Here is a 22,003-nt window from a genome sequence, read left to right on the forward strand (position 1 = left end):
AATTTAATAGAATAAGGGATTATTTCTATTTTCATCTGTTCTGTAAAGATGTAGTATAAAACGTATATAACTCACAATATTTATGTTAATAACTAATTGCAGGTACAGCGTGGGCCCACCAACGGAAGGCGATGGCATCGACAAAGACTTAGTTTTCAAGCTCCAGTTCAAGAATCACGTATATTTCTTCAGAGCGGACAGTCTGTTCACATACAACAGGTAATTTTTAGTCGTTAGCCGATGTACATGTAATAAACATATGATCAATAATATTCAACCATTAAAAGAAACTCACATCTAACTGAAGATGACACAGTGTGTTTACTACGTGATCAAGGTAATTGATAGATTTAATTAGAAAAATGTATTACCAAATATGTTAATTTATTTAAAACAGTAGAGGCATACTACATAGAAGTTGAAATAAGTTTTTATAAGTAAAATATCAGTAATATTAGCTAATTTATTTTTTTGTCAATTTGGTACAGCAGTTTGGTATCAAGGTACAATGGTAAGTGGTAACCGTCGCCTATGAAGCACCACACACTTCTTCATCCCCTCCGATCAATCCCCCGTCCAATTCAAACGGGGATCGAAATTACGACGGCCCGACCCGAAGTTCGAACCCCCTAGCAGTGCCCTCAGACTAAAGTCGTATCCGTCAGGCGGAAGTTGGCCTTCAGCCGCTCCATAAGTCCTTCCGCGGATTTGCACTCGCCCCCTATCGTCCGGTAATGTTGTATACAAAGGCAGTAATTCGTTTTTGAAATTAGTATAGGTCAGTATAGAATAATAGGTTGTTTTTTTTCACAGATGGACAGAAGTGCTCCAAACGGCGATGGTTCATGATCACAATTAATTGATCTAAATTATTCACAACAACCAATAATCATGCAGCTACAAAAATTGGTGCCATATTGATATTGTATAAAAAATATAAATTATAAAGCAATGTAAGTCTTGCCCAGATCAAGTCGTATATATGTTAGTATATTTAATAAGTTAATAGTGATTTCAAAGTGATATACCATGTAGGTATTAGTTCATGTTTTGTATGAGTCAGTTATACCCAAGTTGCTGTTAAACTTGGTATTCTACCTGATAGTGTATAAATATCTGAATGACTTGGACAAGAAAAGAATAATACAAAATTACAATAAATAAGTTTGGTAATCATGCTCACAAATTTAAAACCTAAGACATTAAAATGTTATATATTTATGTTTTATATAAAAGAGAGTAACAGAAACCAGTTTTCTTCTCGATTTCGCATCAATATTATTATAAATAAAATTTACGTTTTTCTGTTCTTGCAGAACGACATATTTAGTTGATGTAGTTTATTTTTTTACCTATTTATTTCACAAGTACAATTTGTGATATTATACAATTTATTTTAAAATCAAGTCCATACTTGTAACATACATAAAGACGAGTACGTAACAGACAGGTCAAAATGATTCAATTGTTTATTATAAATTTTACCTATAAAATTATGCAGTTTCGTTGTAATTTAAAATTAGTATATATATATTTAGTTATCACTGTGAGTTATGCTATGATACTAGAATTTAAATTTCTTAAATCTAAAAAACAAGTACAATGATAATCAGTACGGGATATTTATTAATGATATTGCTTATATTATCTAGCTATTTTTATAGTTTTATCCTTTCTGTTACGAATTGTTACAGTATAGTGAAACGTGTGTTAGTTGAATGGGTTTATCACGACTATCAGTCTTGTGATAATGTATTTTGTTTTTGTATTATTTGTGTACAATCCATGTGGCTATAGTGAATTAATAAACATGACGTCACACATTAATTTTAATTAATAAGTTAATTTTACAGATCCTTTGTAAAAGGATGTTTAGTTCTAATATGAAATATCATAATAAACACTCATAATAGGGTAAATGTACAATGGTAATAAATGTGTCCACGCAGATGTTTTTTTTTTCTTATCTAAGTCTTGAATCAGGTTCAACTCTGTATTTAATTTAATCCGACTCGAAGGACCAATGAGTAAGTGATTATTTTGTGTGTGTTTTAAATGAGTAATTTCTGTGTGGAGGCATTGTGGTATGGGTATTATGAATATTTTTAATCTGTAAATAATATATGATGTGTTATAAATCAACGCAATATGGGTAAATTGAAATGATATGTTTCTAGAAATAAAAGAAAAGCGAGTAATTATTGAATATATACAGTTTTGTAGAATACAAGCATTTCTTAAGTTCTGACGGATTTAATCTGTGAAACTTGAGAAATTAAGGGTTTTGTTTGTTGGTTTTGTATAATATTTGCCAAGTCAGAAATTATACAAAACGGTTTGATATAAGACTAATCATGGCTGCTTCAATACAAATGTACCTAAATTATATCAGTTTTATATTTCAACACACACTTTTTACCCTCTGGTAAAGATTTATGCCGTTGAAACGCTAGACAACTAATATTTAAATGTTTAGATTGTTGCGATTATTTATTTTCTTATTTGTTGTGATGTAAATGCATATATATGCGCTATCGACTGGACTAGCGGCTGGAGTACTCCTAGTACTCGAGCCGCTTGGTAAACATTTATTTTATCGATTTTGTTTGTGTTAATTGTTGCTGTAGAGTCTAGAGAGTATTATCTGTGACAACATATAAACAAATGTATATTAGTGCTAAAATATTAAATATTACTATTAAAATATAAACAAATTGATTTTAATGACATATTGCATGAATGTGAAGCTGTTGACGCTTCGAAATAATGCATGATACTTGCACGTACAATCCTGTATACATTATTTATTCGTTTATGTTCCTATTTGACTTGGATTCAATGGCACCAAGCCTACAAGACTTGTCTGTACGTCTATAGTATCTGTAGATCTATCTTAATTGCTCATTCTGTATATGCAAGTCGATAGCGTGTATACATATTCTATATATCGCACTCTAACAAAATAAATTGTATGCACTCGGAAATTATAAAAAGCAAGAAATCGACTTAAGAGGTTTTACTCTAAAGTCTATTTTCAAACTTATTAGTAATTATTCAGTTTATTGTTAAGTACGATATTTGAGCTGACATCACATAGTGCCACATAGTATTTTAAAATAGTTATGCTGTATTTTAATAATGTAATGAAATATAATAGCCAAATAAATAAATTACTAATTTTTAACTTAATTAATATAATAGGTAATTCAGACATTCCGAATGGTTGCTTTTTAAATTGTACAAGGATAGAAGAGCTCGATATAACATTATATTTATACCATTTGAAACGGACTAACACATATTTATGTTAATTCGTAGAAATACTATAAAAAAAAATGTATTTATATTTTCAAAATATCGCTATGATAAATTCTTTAAAAACAGGGACTTTGATGAATTATCGATGAATTAATTGAATTTAAAAATGGAAGCCATTCATTTCAATGATCTTTTGTTTGCATTGTGATATCTTCGGCAACTATCTACCGTTTTTTTTTTGTTAATTATTACCGATCGATAAGTTTAATTCCAGTATTTCTCGAATATTAATTTTATCCTGACTGAAGTGTTTTTGTGGGTCACAATCTTATATATTTGCTATTTATTTATTAAAATTGAAAACGTCAATGTATTATTTCAAATTGATGTTTAATTAAATTTGGTAAGACTAGTTGTTGGACGTATTTTTTTTTCAATACGTCATTTGAATGCAATGTGAATAAATAAGTTTGGAATATAGGTACAATAATATAAGATTCAAAACAGACTGTTTATAATGAGACTACTCGCAAGTATTATTGCAATAATATTGTTTCGTCATCTCAAGCGAGCAATAAAGATAAATTCATATTGAAATTTCGTGACATGCCTAAAAATTACATGTATTGCACATGTCTTAGGAAATTAATCCATTTAATATATGTTTCCTAAATACATCATAAGGCAAAATTCGGAACATTATTATTAGTCGATAACTACGTATCACATAATTTTGACGGCTCTCTGTCAGAAAATCGTAGTCATGTCATTAAATAATTTTCAATTCTGTCAAATATCCGTGTTGCTTGTATATGATTTTTGAAAAATAAACACAGTACACCCGTGTTTTTTTATTTTAAAATATATATAATCGAATATATTATATATATATATATATGCGATTGGTTAAAAAGAAGGTCCAATATAACATTCACAAATAATACCGAGTTACCCTCAAACCTGACGGGTGATAAAGTGCCTGTGACCACATTTTTTCATTAAAATGTCAGATATTATTATAAATCTGTTTTAGCTATTGAAGTATGTTGCCCATTTCTTACTATTTTCTACATGTGAAAGAATTTTTTAAATATATTTTTTATATATCTTTTATAGAGAGGTTTTCTCTTACTTGATATACTTTTAGTTTAATATGAAATTTTAAACTAAAAGTATATTAGATTAGATATTTGTTTTATTATTTTCTTTCGAGCTATTAATATACTTAATTTTTGTAATGTGACAATACATTATAATTGTTAAAATGGGTTTGTAAGAAGTTTTTGTGAACAACGGTGTGATTTTAAGTGCAGTCATTAATTAAAATTGCATAACTTTATAAGTGAATCAACCTTTATTATATTAGTCGAAGGAAAGGTTATGTCCACTGACAAAAATTATATATCCTCTGAAACTAAGGATGTGACTTATTCCAAAGGTTAGAATATAAATTATATACAAATATAAATTATGTGAAAATACCGACATTTATGTTCATTTTAGTATTGATATTTAGAAATGAATAATAAAATAATACAACAATTAAATACGATCTTTTATTTATTACCATATATTTTTCGTTCTGGCAACATAATATGTTTATAATGCATAAAATATACAAAGATATTTATTCGCAGGGTTTTCGAAACATCTTCAGCAACAAGAAATAATGAATAGAATCTAAATACCTAAATATCAAGTTCTGTAATTAAACGTTGCAATCGTTCTTAGAACTAATAATTGTCATGTTTTATTAACGATAAGAATCCAGTATATACATATATTAAATATCAGAACTTCATCCATTATTATCGAGTACTTCCATTGCGTATTTCCATTATGTATCTAGTAATTATTTTCTCACAGTAGTTCTATAATACTAAAATATTCATAACGCAATCCAGTATAATAAATAAGTAACATCTAACGACGTTTCTCGTCAGATAAATGGCACATTATTGACTGAAAACAACTTATTGAAGCATAAATATCTAAGGAATAGTTAAATTAGAAAATACGTAATCAACAAACATGAAAATATCAGAGCATAAACATTAATATGTACAATATAAGATATGACACTAAATTCGAGGTGTTTCCGTACAGTAATAGTTGAGATCTAGGTATCTTTGGTACCCCGTATACTTGACTACATTACGCAGCTCCTACAGCCTAAATAGAAAATGGTTGGAAGTACAATCTATGTTAAGTATTTACCGATTGTTAATATAAATATTTTATATTACAAAATATATATTTCAAATTCTTATGAAGATTTTGGAAACAATTAATTTAATATAATATTATCATAGAAATGCAATTCATAGCAATTTCTAGCTTAGTAGGTAGGTTGTTTTATAAAAATTATCTTGTCCATTCACGATACTATATAGCCTAAAATAATTTAAGTATGAATACTCGAAATAACACTTACGCGTCTTACACAATATAGGTATTCGTTTGCTCTGTACGTACCTACTTAAAAAACTCTTTGGCACCTGTAATAAATAAAACAAATATACTAGAATCTGGAAGGAACGTGAATAACAAGATGTTATTTTTTTATTTAATACATTACCTACCTAATACTATTCTAATACCCAAAGAACAATAATGATTCATAAATAAAATATTAGATATTATTAAATAAGGGATATAAGGAACTAGTAAGAACTGTTCCAGCGCTATCACCATGCATTACAATCAGTTTGGTCCCAACCTCAGCTCCAACAAGTTCCATATATCGTCTAAAAATACCTATGAAACTCGAATTGTACAACATTACAAATATTTACAAATACGCCTTCACTTGGAAGACTCGTAGCGTTTTCTTTTCATCCCCTTATGTTTATATTAATTTTGACACATAAATAACTATATATACTTAATATAAAACATTACATTAAAATCATAAATGCGACATCTGTGCTTAGAATAAAATTAATAATAATTTCTTTCATTTATAAGTACTTAATACGTTGATTTGTGTTCATTAATTAAATAATAAAACTATAAAAATGATTTAAATATATACAGAACACGGAACTACTTATAGTAATTATTTACATATAAAATAAAGTAGGTACATCGAAAACATTACGAAATAATAATGTTTGCATCTATATAATAGAAATCTATACAACAGCAAAAGCACCTATAGTGGAAAAAGTATTGTATTTTTTAAATATAACCCTTAACTGTAACCTAATTAAGACGTTTACAGTGAACAATTATTTTGGCAGAGAATCACTGTTGATTTGCATTATACAATTAGCATGGTCACATATTCGGTTCAGCCGGACGATAGTCTTATGCGAACCGACCCCGTTCGATTTGTAACATCACAAAACGAAAATGGAAAGAATACATTAAATAATATCTATAAAAAATAAATATATTCTATATCTATAAAAAGTTAAAGACACGTTTCCAGTGCCTGAATAAGGAGAGGGACGAGGCGTTTAATACTAAGCTTGAAAACTTACATCTACTAATTTGTTGTAGAGTTACACAGAAAATAAGATTTACTTAATATTTGTTTTTACAAATTCATAAATAATATATAATACTACAAAATAGTATAAAATATGTCATTAGTTCTACCGAGCTCTGGTAATAAATATTTACATAACATATCCCATGTTGGGGAAATTAAAATCTCTCAAGTCTATGTTCTCCATTTTCTCCTGTGGCATGGTGTTAGTCATATTGAGCCTCCTGTAATGGGACGAAAATATATTTCATATAAACATGTTAAATATATACGAATATCATCACATATTAGGCAAGACAGATTGTTCTCTGGTTAGCGAGGTAGGTGACACTTAAAATATATTTTTAATCCACAATTTTGTCCTCCAGAAAACGTCATATTACACCAATGACTGGCGAATGATCAAAATGCTTCTAACGATATAACATTTGTCAAATTATGAATAATATTTCAGAAGTCTGAGGGAATAGATGAGCATACATAACATACCCATTAAAATCGTAAGCCTTCTTTGCTTTGCCAAAATCGGTTACAAATAGCTACATAGTTTATAGATACAAAAGTTCTATCAAACAGAAAATGTCTTACCTATTTTACATTCTAGTAGTTACAATCTCTCTGTTCTCATTGTGATCTTCTGGTTCTTTCAGTTTCTTTTGGTCTTTTCGGGCGCGCAAGAAAGAGGCCGTGGTGACGGATCGGAAGCGGAAAGAGCCGGGCGTGCCGTTGGCTAGTGATGCCCCGGAGCCCCCGTTGGGTTGTTCCTGCATCTTTGGCGAACGATCCCTTTGTGGTCTCGTACGGTAAGAAAAGCTGGCAGCTTTTAATCTAGCTCCTGAAATATTAAAGATATAATTAGCTTTAGGGGAATAAAACATTAAAAAGTTCAACAGACTATGGGCGATAAAGTAGCAATGATGGAAAAATATGTGTATTGTACAGAAAAAGACTACCAGGAAAAGAAACCAGAGAACAAAGGAAGTGTCAATTTTAAATTTTGTTATTAGTGTCCGAATAACATAATGACATATAAAAATATATACCATTAAGTAGTGGGGAGTCGACGTGTATGTCAAGTGTATGGAAGGGATTATTCAATAGCAAAAATTAAATTTCTTAGGATATAATTAAAAAAATATAAAAAAAAACATTAAAATTACCGCTATTCCGTAGGCATAGCGGTAATTTTATTCTTAATTTTATTTAGCTTACAGTTTATTCAAGGTTAATAAAATGAACATAAGGTCAGGCTAGTTAGGGCGTCGTGGCAATATCAGCTGGAATTTATTAGGATGTTTTCCAGGAGGAATAATTGACTAACTGTTTCTTATCCACGTAGCTATTGGTATATAATACAGCCAATAAATAAACAAATTACCCATAGACAGAAGCGGTTTCCTTTTTTTGGCGAGTGCAGACACTCCAAACCTTGATCGGCTGAAGTTTAATGGATACAACTTTAAGGTCGAAGCGGTGTGTAAAACTGCTATATAAGCAATGGCGCCCTGAAATGAAGTCGATACTTACCTATGCCGAGTTTGGGCGGCGGGTCGGTTGTCGCGGCGGGGGCGGGGGTTGCGGGGGTGGCAGGGGTCCCGGCGGTGGCGGCGGAGGGTGCGGGCGCGGCGTGCGCGGCGTGCGCGGCGGTGGGCGTGTGCGGCGCGGACAGGCTGGCCGTGACGGCTGCCAGCGCGCGCGGCCGCCGCACCACCATGCTGCTCGCGTGCGGACGCATGCCCAGCTCCACGTCCGCCTCGCTGACGGACCAACCAAACACAGTCCAAATATCTCTTCTATTTATATAAGTCTACTACTTACCCCTAGTTCCTGACGGGTTTAAAACTTTGAAAAAGGGAGAGCACAATAGATCTATGTAGATCGCAGTGCTACAAGTCTAAGCACGTGACAATAGCCTAAAACCCTGAATAAAAATAGTCCTTATATATATGAGTAAAGGTCCCGTCAAAGGTTCAGCCGTTTTAGAGAGTAGCAAACAAACTGATAGACGAACGAAGGTCCTTCTCGTTAACCCACTCTTGGACCCGTAGCTGACTTTCACTAGGCTTCATTCGTTATCTTAACCGTTTTAAGTTTTAGGCAGAGAAGAATTGATTGACGAAATTAGGTTCTGGCTGGAATATGCAAAACAACTGATGGGCACGTACCGTGCGTGTCTGGTGCGCGCGCGGCGCAGGTCCGTGTGGGCGCGGCGCCGCGGGCCCGCCGCCGGAGCTCCACCTCCAGCACCTGCACGGCCCGCTGCCACGTGCAACATCACAATTATTTAATAGCTGCCTTTACATGTATGCTTTTCACGCTCGAATCCGATTTCACGCAAGAAAAAATGTAGGCAAAGAGAATGAGACAGGCAGCCGCCCGCGTCCTTCAGTCGTGCGTGCTTTAGCACCGTTTTGTAACTAATAATTAATTATCAATAAAAATGGCGGATCTATGACTATGTGTCAAAGACATAATTATAGAGTTATTGATACATTTTAAACGCGTCTTTGGAAAATAAAGTGTGGAATAAAATATAAAATAAAAAAAACAATGAAATGACTTAACGCATACGCGAAATCATGCTTGAAAGAGTGAACACAAGAAGTAGTAATGCAATCACTCCCGATTGGGCATGTTGGCTGTCCAGCGCTAAATCGCGCGCTTCGGATTAGGAAAGCCACGGTTCTCTCAATGTTATTTATTGTGTTATTATGTCTGATCTTCGATTATGCCAGATTTGTACAACATCAAGCAAGAACACGAGTTATTGTATACATTAGTCTTAAGATCCCTACAATTAATTAACTCGTATGAGGTCAGGATTGGTTTACTAGTAAGTATCATAGATAGATTAGACAGAAGATAATATTACATACTCATACAAGTGTACAAATCTAAGAGAGAATTGACATTAATCAGATGAATAAAAAGGTAATATATCTAGCGTACTCAGCTAGTTCATATTTGCTAAAACGGGAGCATGTGCACGACGCACCTTTTTAGACTTTTATTATATTTTTTTATATATACATTTTAAATATTTTATGTTTTGTTCCATTTTTACTGTCAATTTGAAATATATGTCTTTTACCATCAGCGACCGTAGTTTCTCTTAAAACTAAAATTATAATATAAAATATATACAGTCCTTAAGAAACATTAATAATTAAAAATCATATTTGTATCTATTTAAACGAAATTAATGTGACTTTGTTCAAGCGTAATACAAAATATGACTGACTGGCGCGAACTGGCACATATATCGGAGTATGTGTAACGTGTAGTATTGTCATGCATCTTCTTTTTCGTTGTGTGGGGATACTCACGCAGTGCGGCGGAGTCGAGCGGGTGCGTGTAGATCCGCTTTCTGGCCTGCAGCATGGTGTACACGATGGCGGCGAGCGAGCGCGGCGGGGCTGCGGGCGCGGGAGGCGGCGCAGGCTCGGGCAGAGGCTCGAACACGGCCAACGGCTGCATATCCGACGTCGTAGTAGTGCGCTCGCTTACCCACCACGTCTCCATGCGGCCCTTGCCCTTCACCTCCACCAGCCCGCGCGACTTCAGGCTGTAGCCGCGACGCTCCAGCAGCTATTGTTTTACATCAAACAATCAATGAAGTAGAAACCAAGCAGACGACCCACTAATGATAGGCAACCAGCAATACGTATGTCATGGTATCATGTGGCGGCCCTAATAGAGCTTATGCGTTGTTCTTCTGAAGGACTAAGGTGTAGGAACCGCAACGCTCCAGCAGCTGTTGCTTTATATAATTACCACGTAAAAATGTATCTAACAACTTGTTCAAACTTCTCAGTATGCCTTATGGTTGACTGGTAGAGTACGCCGTTAGGTGTTGAGTTGTATATGTATATTTTATATTTGTACATTAAAGGTTAAATAAATAATTGTAGTACAAACTAAGCTGGCGACCCTCTAATGATAGGTGATAACTGTCGCGTACGAGAACAACAAGCAATACGTACGTCACGGCATCATGTGACCTTGATAGAGCTTCTGTGTTGTCTTGTTATCCTGGAAGACTAAGGTGTAGTAGCCGCGACGCTTCAGGAGCTATTATTTTATATAATTGGAGTAGAAATGAGCTACTTGATGGTAACAGCCGTCGCCTATATGAGCAATATGTATGTCACGTTATCATATGACATGGTACCGCTCATGCGTTGTTATACTGTACGACTAAGGTGTTATGCCTCTTAACCTGTTATTTCACTGCCTCATCTTAGCCTTCAATCGTAACTGTAAATAGGTAAGGTACTCACGCAGTAAGCACGCTATTTTGTATAAAGTCTATCCCGGTTCACAATATATGTTTTATTTTATTTAATCCAGTTCGTATTCTCATAACACTGTATTTTGCAAAAAAAAATGCTTTATTTGCTAAAATCCGTACTTCTCGACCTCCGTTGAGATTTGGCTCTACCCTTGATGTAACGAGAAAAAAGATCACCAAATTATACACTTCAGCGATGTATACACTAAGCGCCATAAATATCGCTTCAAATTACCAGAGAACGCGAATGTTTACAGATAAAAAAAACCCTAAAGGTTAATAATTCTGTCATTAATCTTTAGGGTTTTTTTTTATATAACTGACCTGCTTGGTGTATTTGGTGACTTGTATGCGGTCCATTTGTCCGGTAGTTTCCATGCGGGACGCCTCGTTCACCGTATTCCCCCAGATGTCGTACACCGGCTTACGAGCGCCGATCACTCCGCCCACCAGTGGACCACAACTTATTCCTGGTGAAATTGTTATTTAGAGCATCCTTCTTTCATAGTAATTAGTGAAATTTTCTACATCTTTGTACTACAAAGTACTAATTTACGAATAACTTACCAACTCTAAGTCGAAATTTATTGAAGCTGTGTTTGTTGATATCTTCGAGCGCCTCACGAATGGCGAACGCATAGTCAACCAACGCGCACAAGTGTTTGCAGTCATCATCGCCGCTCTGAAACATATTTTTATGAAAAATATCAAGAATCTGATGGTCGATCTGAAAATATTAATAATAATAATAACCCTGAACAATTCACATGTACTGAGCTAAGCAGAGCTTGTGTTATGGGTGCTACAAAACTGCTGTAATATGTATAGAGGATATTCAGACCAATATAAACAATTACAGCGCTGCACTTTACCTAACCGTGGCCTTATCCTGATGATAACTATCGATTATATACATAGATTCCTCGTGCATTACCATTCCCAAAGACGAAGGTTATCCATTCATATTCTATATAAAACATTTAATTTTGTTTATTACCTTATGTTTAGGATTGAGTCCGGAGGCAGCCATGTACGTCGCGCCAACAGTTTTGATCTTCTCGATGCTCTTGAAGCGAGATTGCATCAACAGTTTATCGAAATCCACTGAAATGAACAAGAATATCATTAGATACGAGTATGTATGACCATAGATAACAAAAATTCTCCTCGTCCAATCTTTAGTGCTCCCCACGCTGGATTATGCTGATGTGTGCTGTTCTGACATGAACGTAGACCTTTTAAACAAATTGGATCGTCTTCTCAACAACTCCATTCGCTTTATTTTCAATTTGCGCAAGTTTGATCATATTTCATCTTTCCGTTCACAGCTTAAATGGCTTCCTCTCCGCTATCGCAGAAATGTACGTATGCTATGTACCCTCTATTCTATTCTATACGATCCTAATTGTCCTGAATATATTAGTAGTAAATTTCACTTCCATGGGGATAACACCAATCGCTCCCTTCGCACAACTAGAAGATTTCTACTTCATGTCCCGGCACATTTGTCCGGTTTTGTCCATCGTTCTTTCGCCGTTCAGGCTATCGTACTTTGGAACGACTTACTCCTTGACATCAGGACTGCTGCGAGTAAAATTTCTTTCAAGCGAAAATTGCGGAAACATTATCTTAACATATAATTTTGTATACTATCATATATTATCTTTTATATATTTTTCTCTTTAGCATTAAGTTTCTTAATTTTTACTACAAGGCGAATCATATATATATATATTTGTATCTATTGTAATATGCTTACACTGTCGGCTGTAATCACTATTTCATTGTCAGATTATTGGTCATATATTTATGTGTATGGTGTATTTTTGTGTATATTTGTAGGAATATATATGTATTTACATGTGTATATATATATATTTATTCATGTATATTCTATAAAATATTATAATATTGTCTACACCGCCAACAACTTATCTCTGCACAACTCATGGTTGACTGGTAGAAAATGCCATTAGGTGTTAAGTCCGCCATATGTACTTTTTACCTGTGTATGACGTGCATTAAAGTTATTTAAATAAAAATAAATAAATAAAAATATTCACACAGCGCCTTCTAGTGCCAAGCTTAGCAGAGTTTGTGTTATGGGTAGGTACTAGATAACTGATATAAATACTTAAATATTATTTTTAATATTCAATTCATATAAATTCTTATATAGGTACAGTTTTTTTTATATTAGAATTTATATCAGTTGTATCAGTGTAAATGCATACATAATATACATCCAACACCCAGACTACAAGCATTTCCGTGAATACAATGTTTGTACTGTGTGAGGAATCGAACCCGCGATCATTGGATATAAAGCGGTGTGCTAAACGGTTATACCTGGGTGGTCTAACTATCAAAATACTCAAACAAAACTAATTGATTAAAAAATAACAAATATTGTTATTTTTTTTCAGTTGTTTTTTTACAACAAAAAAGAACGACAAAGACCTAAAATAAATCCATTAATGTTAACATATAAAGACATTACAAATTCGTAATGATCATTTTAAAAAGTCTACGGCAGTAAACTATAACTTTGTATTGTTACAACAAACAATTTTTATTCCACGACTGAGCTTCGTACTACTAGGTAATATTATTTTATCTGTGGTACTAAAATATTACCACACTGACTAGAATACGAAAAAATCTCAAAAAAGGAGCCATTATAACCAAAATGGCTCCTTTTTCAAGATTTTTGTCCTTTAGATGGGTCGTCAGCTGGGTTGCCAATCCAGTTTTATATATAAAAAAAAATGTGTGGTGTCTGTTGGTACATTACAAATGATTTCGTTCAGCAGCCGCATGCAGTCGACCGCCTTCTCCTCCGAGTAGAACTCGTGGAAGTTCGGTATACCGGCGAACATCACGCCCACCTCGTCCCGCCATTGGGAGTACAGTTCCTGGGTACAATATTGATTTATTATAGAAAAACCAGGGCTATACTAATTATATTTTGACATAATTTCTAAAACATAACAACAGAATAGTTGTTCGAAAGTCAACATCATTACATGTATAAATAGTTTTAAAATATAAACGTGTTGGCAGTTAGCTGTAAGTTTATATAGTGTTAATTAAATAAAATAAAAAATAATAAGTAGCCTAAGTTACTCCTTATTACATCAGCTACCTGCCAATAAAACTGCCGTTAAAATCGGTCTAGCCATTTCAGATATTAGCCGGAAAAAACAGACAGACAGACCGACCGACAAAAATTTTAAAAAGTGTATTTTAGTGTATGTTTTGTATTTATATTCATATGCATGTAGTATAAGACGGTTATTTCAAAATTACAAACAGACACTCCAATTTTATTTATATGTATAGATGTATAGATAAGTACACGATGTCGCTGTATTAAAAATAAGCTGCGATATTATTTCGTTTTGTTACTAAAAACAAACTTATTTTTTAGTTCAACAATCCAACATTATTTGTTGTATTATGTAACGGCTTCAATTTCTGGTTAAAATATCTCCTACATATGTAATAGTAGGTCTATTACATATGTATGTAGAAGATATAGAAGAAGATATTTGTATGTTTTGATCTTAAATAAACTATGCGGATTTTGGGTCCTTTTTTATTTAATAGACAGAATAGAAAAAAGGAAGGTTTAGGATATCTATATAACGTTCCACTACTGAGTATGGATCTTTAAACGCGCGATAACCAATATATACTATGTCCACGCGGGTAAAGCCGCGGGCGAAAAGCAAGTTTTTAAATAAAGTAACTTACGTCCGGACATCTGTCTTTGCTTAGGAAATGATTCACCACGTGATCGGGCAATATGTGCGTCAGCAGATGGCGGTTGACGCGCTGCGTGTCCTTCATATTGACGAGATCCGTCTCCGCCTGCAGCTTCCAGAGGAAGTCGAGCCGGGAGGTGACCTCGATGAGTCGCGCGTGGTACACCACCACAACCAGGAACATCATCATCAGGATCAACATTTGCACGTAGTATTTTAATCTGTTGGAAAGTATTTACTATGGGTTCTTTTATTTCATTTAATTATAATGTACGGATGGATTACACTTGAGTTCATTGTAATAGTAATACATGTCCAGTGCTTAGTAGACAATATTGGATTTGTCTTACTAGGCATTATTAAATATAATGCCAAAAAATTAGTGCTTGTTGGTAGTTTGTATTCACACGTTTCGACTTGTAAATGTAAACTTACAAGGATTATTTAAAAGAGCAACACACAAGTTTCTTGCTCGTTCTTCTTGTGATAAGACAGCTTTCCGAACGAGTGGTAGATAAAAAACAAATTGTTATGACTATTCAAAAGTGCTTAGATTAAGTTTATTTGAATAAATGATTTTCTATTCTATTCTATTCTATAATTATTATTTCTAGGTAACTGTGTTCCATGTCCAGTATCACTGTCATTACATAACACCCTTTAACCGAAACAGCTTATAAAGCTACTGCATGGCATCGAAATAGGTGTAACTGACCCCAGTGTCACCTATTTCCACTTTTTACAATGTTTACCTCGGCTATATATAAACATATTTTTTGGATCATCATGTGTATAATGAATCACGTAGAAAATCGTCTAAAAAAGAATAATACTCACTCAGACCCACTGTTGGTGCTATAATTGAAGTCATAGTAGATCAACAGCAAGACGGTGTACATGGCGACGTTGATGATGGCTAGCCAGGTCTTGATGAGGTAGTACAGCTTCAATATAGAGGTCAGGGCCACCAGACACAGCACCCAGGTGAGGACCACGTACTCGGGCCGGTAGCATTCTCCCTCTACATTGTTCGACGATTGCGTCTCATTTATTTGTGACGTGTTAAATTGTGTCGTGTTATGATTGAACGACCACGGACACACGTAGAGCTTTGTGGTGCTGGAAAAGTATTGCTTTATTAGAGGCTAGGGGGTTTGTAATGTAAATCATAATGTAAATTTCTATATATTTTTTTAATCTCTATCCCGATAAGTTAGGTTAGATACCTCAGTTAAATGTGGATGACAAACAAGACATACCAGTAAATCTTTCATTGAAATAGCATCTGTGTATAGATATGTCTAACATATTCAAAATATGTATATAAAAATAATATAATAATTATTAATATGAGATTAAAAACAGAATATATATATTTTTCGAGCTATTGTTTTTGACCGTAGCTACTTTCTCATTCACATAATGATGTAGCATGCTCTACAATTTTTTAATGGATCATAACTGAATGGTGCATCCCACTAAGCTACCGGTTTAGGTTAGCGTGCACCAGTGAAGGATGATAAGATTAATATGAGATCAGGTTAGTTATCTCAACGTCACAAATTCCCCAGGAATTTATCAGGATGGTTTCCATGGGGAACTGCGTGGAGGTCAACCTGACATGTTATATTATTAATGGGGTCCACATTATTAAGAATCTCCTTCGCATGCTAATATTACTAACCTGGATATTGACATGATTGTGACGAAACAGCAGATGTGTATATCTCGTCGTACTCTACTATTGCTGAGACGTGAGGACACGACTTTCAAATGTGGAAACACAGAAGGGAACTCTTCAGCCATCACCATCAAGAATGACATCAACAGCGGAATAGTCATCACCGCTAGCAGCACCATTAGTGTTGTGCAACTGTGGATACAAAACTATTTAATAAAATATCATTTATTTCTTTTATAATCGTGATGTATGTTTACGACACACTTTCTTTTAAGTTGCTTATAATTAATATAAGTAACATCGTTCCTTCTGGTAAAGAGTGTTACAACTAAAAAGAACAAAATTGTTCTTTTTAGTTTTTTTAGTTTGTTTAGTTTTCAGCAAATGCTGATAATAAAATTATGAAATTTATACAGAATAATATCCGAGAAGTACCTATTAAATAAATTTATTTAAATAATAATAATATCCTGGATAATTCACACAGTACCATATAGTACAAGGCTAAGCAGGGTACTATACTTTTGATATAAATACTTAAATATATTTTCTGTAAATACATACATACATATGTAATTTACCTACATAGGAAACACCCAGAGGAATACAAACAATCACACTCCTAAATACAAATGTTTAAATACTTTAGGTCCTAACATTTGAAATTGGCGTTTTGTAATGGAGTAACATCGATTTTTTCAAAATATACTATATTTATTTAATCAAAGTATGCCCCATTGCTATCTATGCACTTTTGCCATCTCATAGGTGGTGCATTGATCCCTTTACTAAAATAACCATTCGGACGGGAATCAATAAAATCTTTGAAGGCGCTTTGGACTGCCCCAACGGAGGTGAATTTTTTCCATTGCAAGAAGTTATACAAATTTTGAAAAAAATGGTAAAGTGTTGGAGCAATATCCGGGGAGTACGGTGAATGTCTCAGACATTCCAATTGAAGATTTGGTAACTGTCAGTTGTGCAGTGTGTGGTCTAGCGTTGTCCTGAAGCAGCAGTGGCCTATGGCGATTGACCAGCCTCGGTTTAGCAGCTAGCTTTTTTATCGTGGTTTGCAATTACTGACAATACACATCTGCCGTAATCGTGAGACCAGATTTAAGAAAGATGAAGTGAACAACACCGGCACTGGTCCACCAAAGCCACGTTTACAAGCAACTTTTTTGAGTAAATTTTTGCTTGGGGTAGGATTTGGCTGGTTCATCAGGGTTGAGTCATTGCGATGAGCGCTTCCGATTATCGTACAAGATCCACTTTTCATCACAGGTAATGATTCGATTTAAAATCCCTTTATTAATATACCGGTTAACTAATGTAACGCAGCAGTCTACGCGTGTTTGGGGATTTGCTCCGCTCAATCCATGAAGCGGATTAAAAGAATTTTATCACTAACACCGCAGCCTGCATCTAATTCGGACGTGGTTTGCGATGGATTCGCTTCCACAATAGCCTTCAATTCTTCATTATCAACCTTGGACTCTGGCCGCCTGCGGCGATTGTTTTGCAGGTCAAAATATCCAAGAACGAGAACGTTGGAACCAAAACATCATCATCAACATCAACATCAATAATCCTTCGAGCCATCTGCAGCACTGGTGCTATAATGTGATATTTTACGTTTTCCATTTTGTAAACTGAGTGACGCAAAGAAAAAACTAAAGATGGAAAAAACATATGGATTACGGTTTTCAAGAAACAAATGCGTAAATAGCTGTATAAATTCCTAACCAAAGAAGAGATATTTGAGATCAAGGTGGCCAGTACGACAAAATGCCAATTTATATATAGGACCTAATATATATATATATATATATATATTTTAAACTTTCGTGTTTAATATACATTATACGTATATATATATATATTATATACAGGTAGGTGGTGACTCACTTGTAGTGCATGACGGTTTGCGTGGCGACGATGAACAGCCACAGCACGAGGCAGCACATGACGGTGGATTTGAAGGTGCCGGTGTCGAGCTGCGCGAAACGGCTCTCGAACAAGTTGTTACGGAAGTACAGCGACCACGGCCTCATGTTCACCAAGCGCATACGCCGGTTGCTGCTCACCTCAATCTCGTCTATTATGTCCTCGTCCTTAAAATACAATACATTTATGTGCAATACTCGTGAACGGCTGCTGGTGGGGACTGGTCTTTTATGGTCACGCCTACTGATTAGATTGTATCCTTTTGACAAAAATGAAATAGCATGTTGCAGGTTACGATGTTCTTTCTAATTGATTTTAAAAATCTGTATTTCTCTAATGTACAAGATCATTTGAAAAGGATAAAAGCTGAGTTTCTTGTCAGTTTTTCTTACCTCGAAAGCACTCCGAACTGACGGTAGATTTGACATATCATAAGAATCTGTAATAAACCTACATGAATAAATAATTTCACTACCCATAAAATCTGTGTTTACGTAGCGTTAAATGCAGAAGGTTTTATTTAACGACACCACTCATTAAGCATTAGCACGAATCAATCAATATCACGGAAATGTAGCCCACATTTTTATGGGCCTTCGAGCCGGATATAAACCTATGAATTTCATATTCTATATACACAAACAGCGCTACGTACATGCGTTCTCATCCCACAGGACTAAGATACACTATAAGTTCACTGCTTAATCATTAAAAGACAAAGGTTGTATGGAAAAGAATGTATTAGCGACAAGACTGCCCTTTGTACTTTCAATCTCTTTTCTTTTATGATTTATTTTCAATATTTTTTTTTCTATATATCCATTTAATGTTAGTGCAGTGCAAGTAAAATAAAACAATAAATTAAATTCTATAGCAAATTTTTAGATAGCCAAAAGTAAGCAAAGTTAATAAAAAAACTATTATTCATTATACTTACCATAACAATTAAGGGCATGCTTAATTATTATGATAAGTATAATGAATAGTGGTTAAGAAGTCATAGTTTTTATTGAAAAAAAGAAATAAAAGATACGAACGTGTGAGTGTACTAGACGTGGCTCTTCAGAGTCGTGCAAGTCGCTGGCTCGTGGCCGCCGGCATCGCACCACGCCCGCCGCGCTCGACGAGAAGTACTGCGTCAACATTAATATGATAATATTAATGTTTGTCATAATTATGTCCCAATTTATATTTCTAATTAACTGAACTCGCGACTGCGGCCGCGTGGATTTTAACTTTATTTTTCTAAAGCGAGTAACTTAAACTTTTATTTAAAAAAATCTAATAATAGGTTTTTAAAAATAAAAGTAGCTTAAGTTACTCCTTATTACATTAGCTATCTTCAAAAAAAGTCCCATCAAAATAGGTCCAGCCATTTCAGATATTAACCGGAACTATAAGACAGACAGACAAAAATGGTAAAAATGTTATTTTAATTCATATGCATTATATATTTATATAATATATGCATGTAGAAAAAAATGGTTATTTCAATATTATAAACAGACACTCCGATTTTATTTATATGTATAGATTAACTGTATACTGATGGAAAATTCGTTAATAAACCAAACTGTACCGAGAGATGGCACGGGCTTATCCCTGCAAAGTTGGATCCAAATATGTAAAGACTCTTTACTTTTGCACTTTAATATAAATGCGAAAGTTTGTGAATGTGGATGGATGTTTGTTACTCTTTCACGCAAAAACTACTGAACGGATTTTGATGAAACTTTACTGTGGTATTCTTATATATAGTATAAGGTATATATCAGAATACTACATAGGCTATAAATTGCAGGTGAAACCGCGGGCTGAGCTAGTATTATTATAATTTTTTATTCGTCACCCAATAGCAATTATCGTTTGAATTAAAAGCATTTTGGCACCGCATTTTTGGTTATGTCACTCACATTCTGGAAGGGCATCTCCGGAGTCCAGTCGGTGGTCATCTCGTCCTCGATACTGCTGCTAGGTCTACGCGACACCATTTCCCATTGTTGTTGTTGGGTACTATGATAAACCGAGAATAATTAACTATGTCTCCGTTTAGTTTCATTGCAGGAATATAAAAACACTAGCTGACTTTGTCTGAGACATACGTACTTGATATTTATTATTATACTGGCTACTCGGCCTGGCTACTATTAAACAAACTGCTTCAAAATCCGTTGCGTAGTTTTGAAGATTTAAGCATACATAGGGCAGACAGCGACAGCGACTTTATTTTATACTATGTAATAATGATTTCCCCCAAATTGCATACTATCTTTTTAAATTATAGCATTTGTATTCTCATCTATAAGCTACATTACTGTAAAGTTTTATCAAAAACCATTCAGTAAGTACTCTTTCATGACAAAAGTACTGAATGGATTTGAAACTTTATAACAATATAGCTTATACATCAGAACACATGGACTAAAATTTAAAAAGATAAGTATATTGTAACGAAAAACTATGATAAAGGTCAAATAAGTGTGATGCAGACAACATTGTGAGGCTCAGCCAGTGCAATAGGTATCAATATTAAAAGAATAAACTTTTCCTTTCCCCTTAAAAAATATATAATACTGATATAACTTTTTTTACTGTCTTTCTACCTTTTACACATCTTTCTGTTATTTCCCTATAGTTCTCTCTATATATATATATTTCTTACTTTCAATTTGAGGCTGTACTTATAATTTGATTATCAGATCATTATGTATTTATTTATATATATTTATTTATGTATATTTATGCATAAAAATATTTTGTTTTATATGTTTTTTTCTTTTTGACATTTCTCATTTATATTAGTGCACAGCCAACAATCTTTCTCTGCACCACTCATGGTTGAATGGTAGATAACGCCGCATGGTGTTAAGTCCGCCATATGTATGTTGTTTTTGTGCATTAAAGTTAAATAAATAACTCACCAGGGTTTGGACTTGTGTCTGGTCCGACGCGGCTGTTCCGTGGTCCTGATGAGGTATGTTGTGATCTCTTGCTCTTTGAGATACGGGTTCCGACTGCCGCCGTCACCTGGTTCCACTTCAAACGCACCGTTGAGGCACTCCAGGGTAGCAGAAGATATATGCACGCGGCTAAAACAACGTATTGTTACGTAAAAGACGTAAGACGAGTGGTATAAGATCTGTAAATCAAAAATTTAAGAGAAGATTCTAGAAAAATTGATTCATTTTAATCTACACTATGTAATATTATGTTATCTGTGTCTACACTAATTTTATAAATAGGGAAAAAAATGTTTTTATATACATTCAAAAACTACTGGACGGATTTCAAGTACCCTTTCACCATTAGAATGCTACATTATTTCTGAGTAGAAAAATATTATCGATCCCTATAAAAATTTAATAATATAATATATAATGTAAATAATCCCGGACAATTAACAAAGTGCGTGTTATGGGTACTAGAACTTATATAAATACTTAGATTTTTTTGTAATAACAATACATAACATAGAAAACACCCAGACTGATACAAACAATCATACTTATGAATTGAAATGTTTGCACCGTGCGAGGAATCGAACCTGCGATCATCGGAAGTAAAGC

The 22,003-nt window shown here is 34.1% G+C and overlaps 2 protein-coding genes across 2 annotated transcripts in view; one reads left to right on the forward strand and one right to left on the reverse strand.

Annotated features, from left to right (window-relative positions):
- The window catches only part of LOC131844274 (FERM, ARHGEF and pleckstrin domain-containing protein 1-like), a 59,436-nt gene extending 58,122 nt beyond the window's left edge, over window positions 1-1,314 (forward strand). The window contains exons 28-29 of the mRNA XM_059193111.1: window positions 103-219; window positions 814-1,314. Of these exons, the coding sequence (XP_059049094.1) occupies window positions 103-219; window positions 814-859 (163 nt within the window). The 3' untranslated portion in view covers window positions 860-1,314. The remainder of the gene's footprint in view (window positions 1-102; window positions 220-813) is intronic.
- Window positions 1,315-6,819: 5,505 nt separating this feature from the next.
- The window catches only part of LOC131844273 (adenylyl cyclase 78C), a 128,240-nt gene continuing 113,056 nt past the window's right edge, over window positions 6,820-22,003 (reverse strand). Inside the window, exons 17-32 of the mRNA XM_059193110.1 lie at window positions 21,359-21,526; window positions 20,351-20,450; window positions 19,475-19,570; window positions 18,399-18,604; window positions 16,494-16,682; window positions 15,647-15,928; window positions 14,799-15,030; window positions 13,837-13,957; window positions 12,040-12,146; window positions 11,610-11,724; window positions 11,367-11,512; window positions 10,078-10,339; window positions 8,917-9,010; window positions 8,279-8,508; window positions 7,340-7,586; window positions 6,820-6,975 (exon numbers count right to left, since the gene is read on the reverse strand). Of these exons, the coding sequence (XP_059049093.1) occupies window positions 7,345-7,586; window positions 8,279-8,508; window positions 8,917-9,010; window positions 10,078-10,339; window positions 11,367-11,512; window positions 11,610-11,724; window positions 12,040-12,146; window positions 13,837-13,957; window positions 14,799-15,030; window positions 15,647-15,928; window positions 16,494-16,682; window positions 18,399-18,604; window positions 19,475-19,570; window positions 20,351-20,450; window positions 21,359-21,526 (2,590 nt within the window). The 3' untranslated portion in view covers window positions 6,820-6,975; window positions 7,340-7,344. The remainder of the gene's footprint in view (window positions 6,976-7,339; window positions 7,587-8,278; window positions 8,509-8,916; window positions 9,011-10,077; window positions 10,340-11,366; window positions 11,513-11,609; window positions 11,725-12,039; window positions 12,147-13,836; window positions 13,958-14,798; window positions 15,031-15,646; window positions 15,929-16,493; window positions 16,683-18,398; window positions 18,605-19,474; window positions 19,571-20,350; window positions 20,451-21,358; window positions 21,527-22,003) is intronic.

Source organism: Achroia grisella, unplaced genomic scaffold, assembly GCF_030625045.1.
Source record: "Achroia grisella isolate CSIRO2021 unplaced genomic scaffold, CSIRO_AGI_Agris_v1 utg402, whole genome shotgun sequence".
Classification (NCBI taxonomy): Eukaryota; Metazoa; Arthropoda; class Insecta; order Lepidoptera; family Pyralidae; genus Achroia; species Achroia grisella.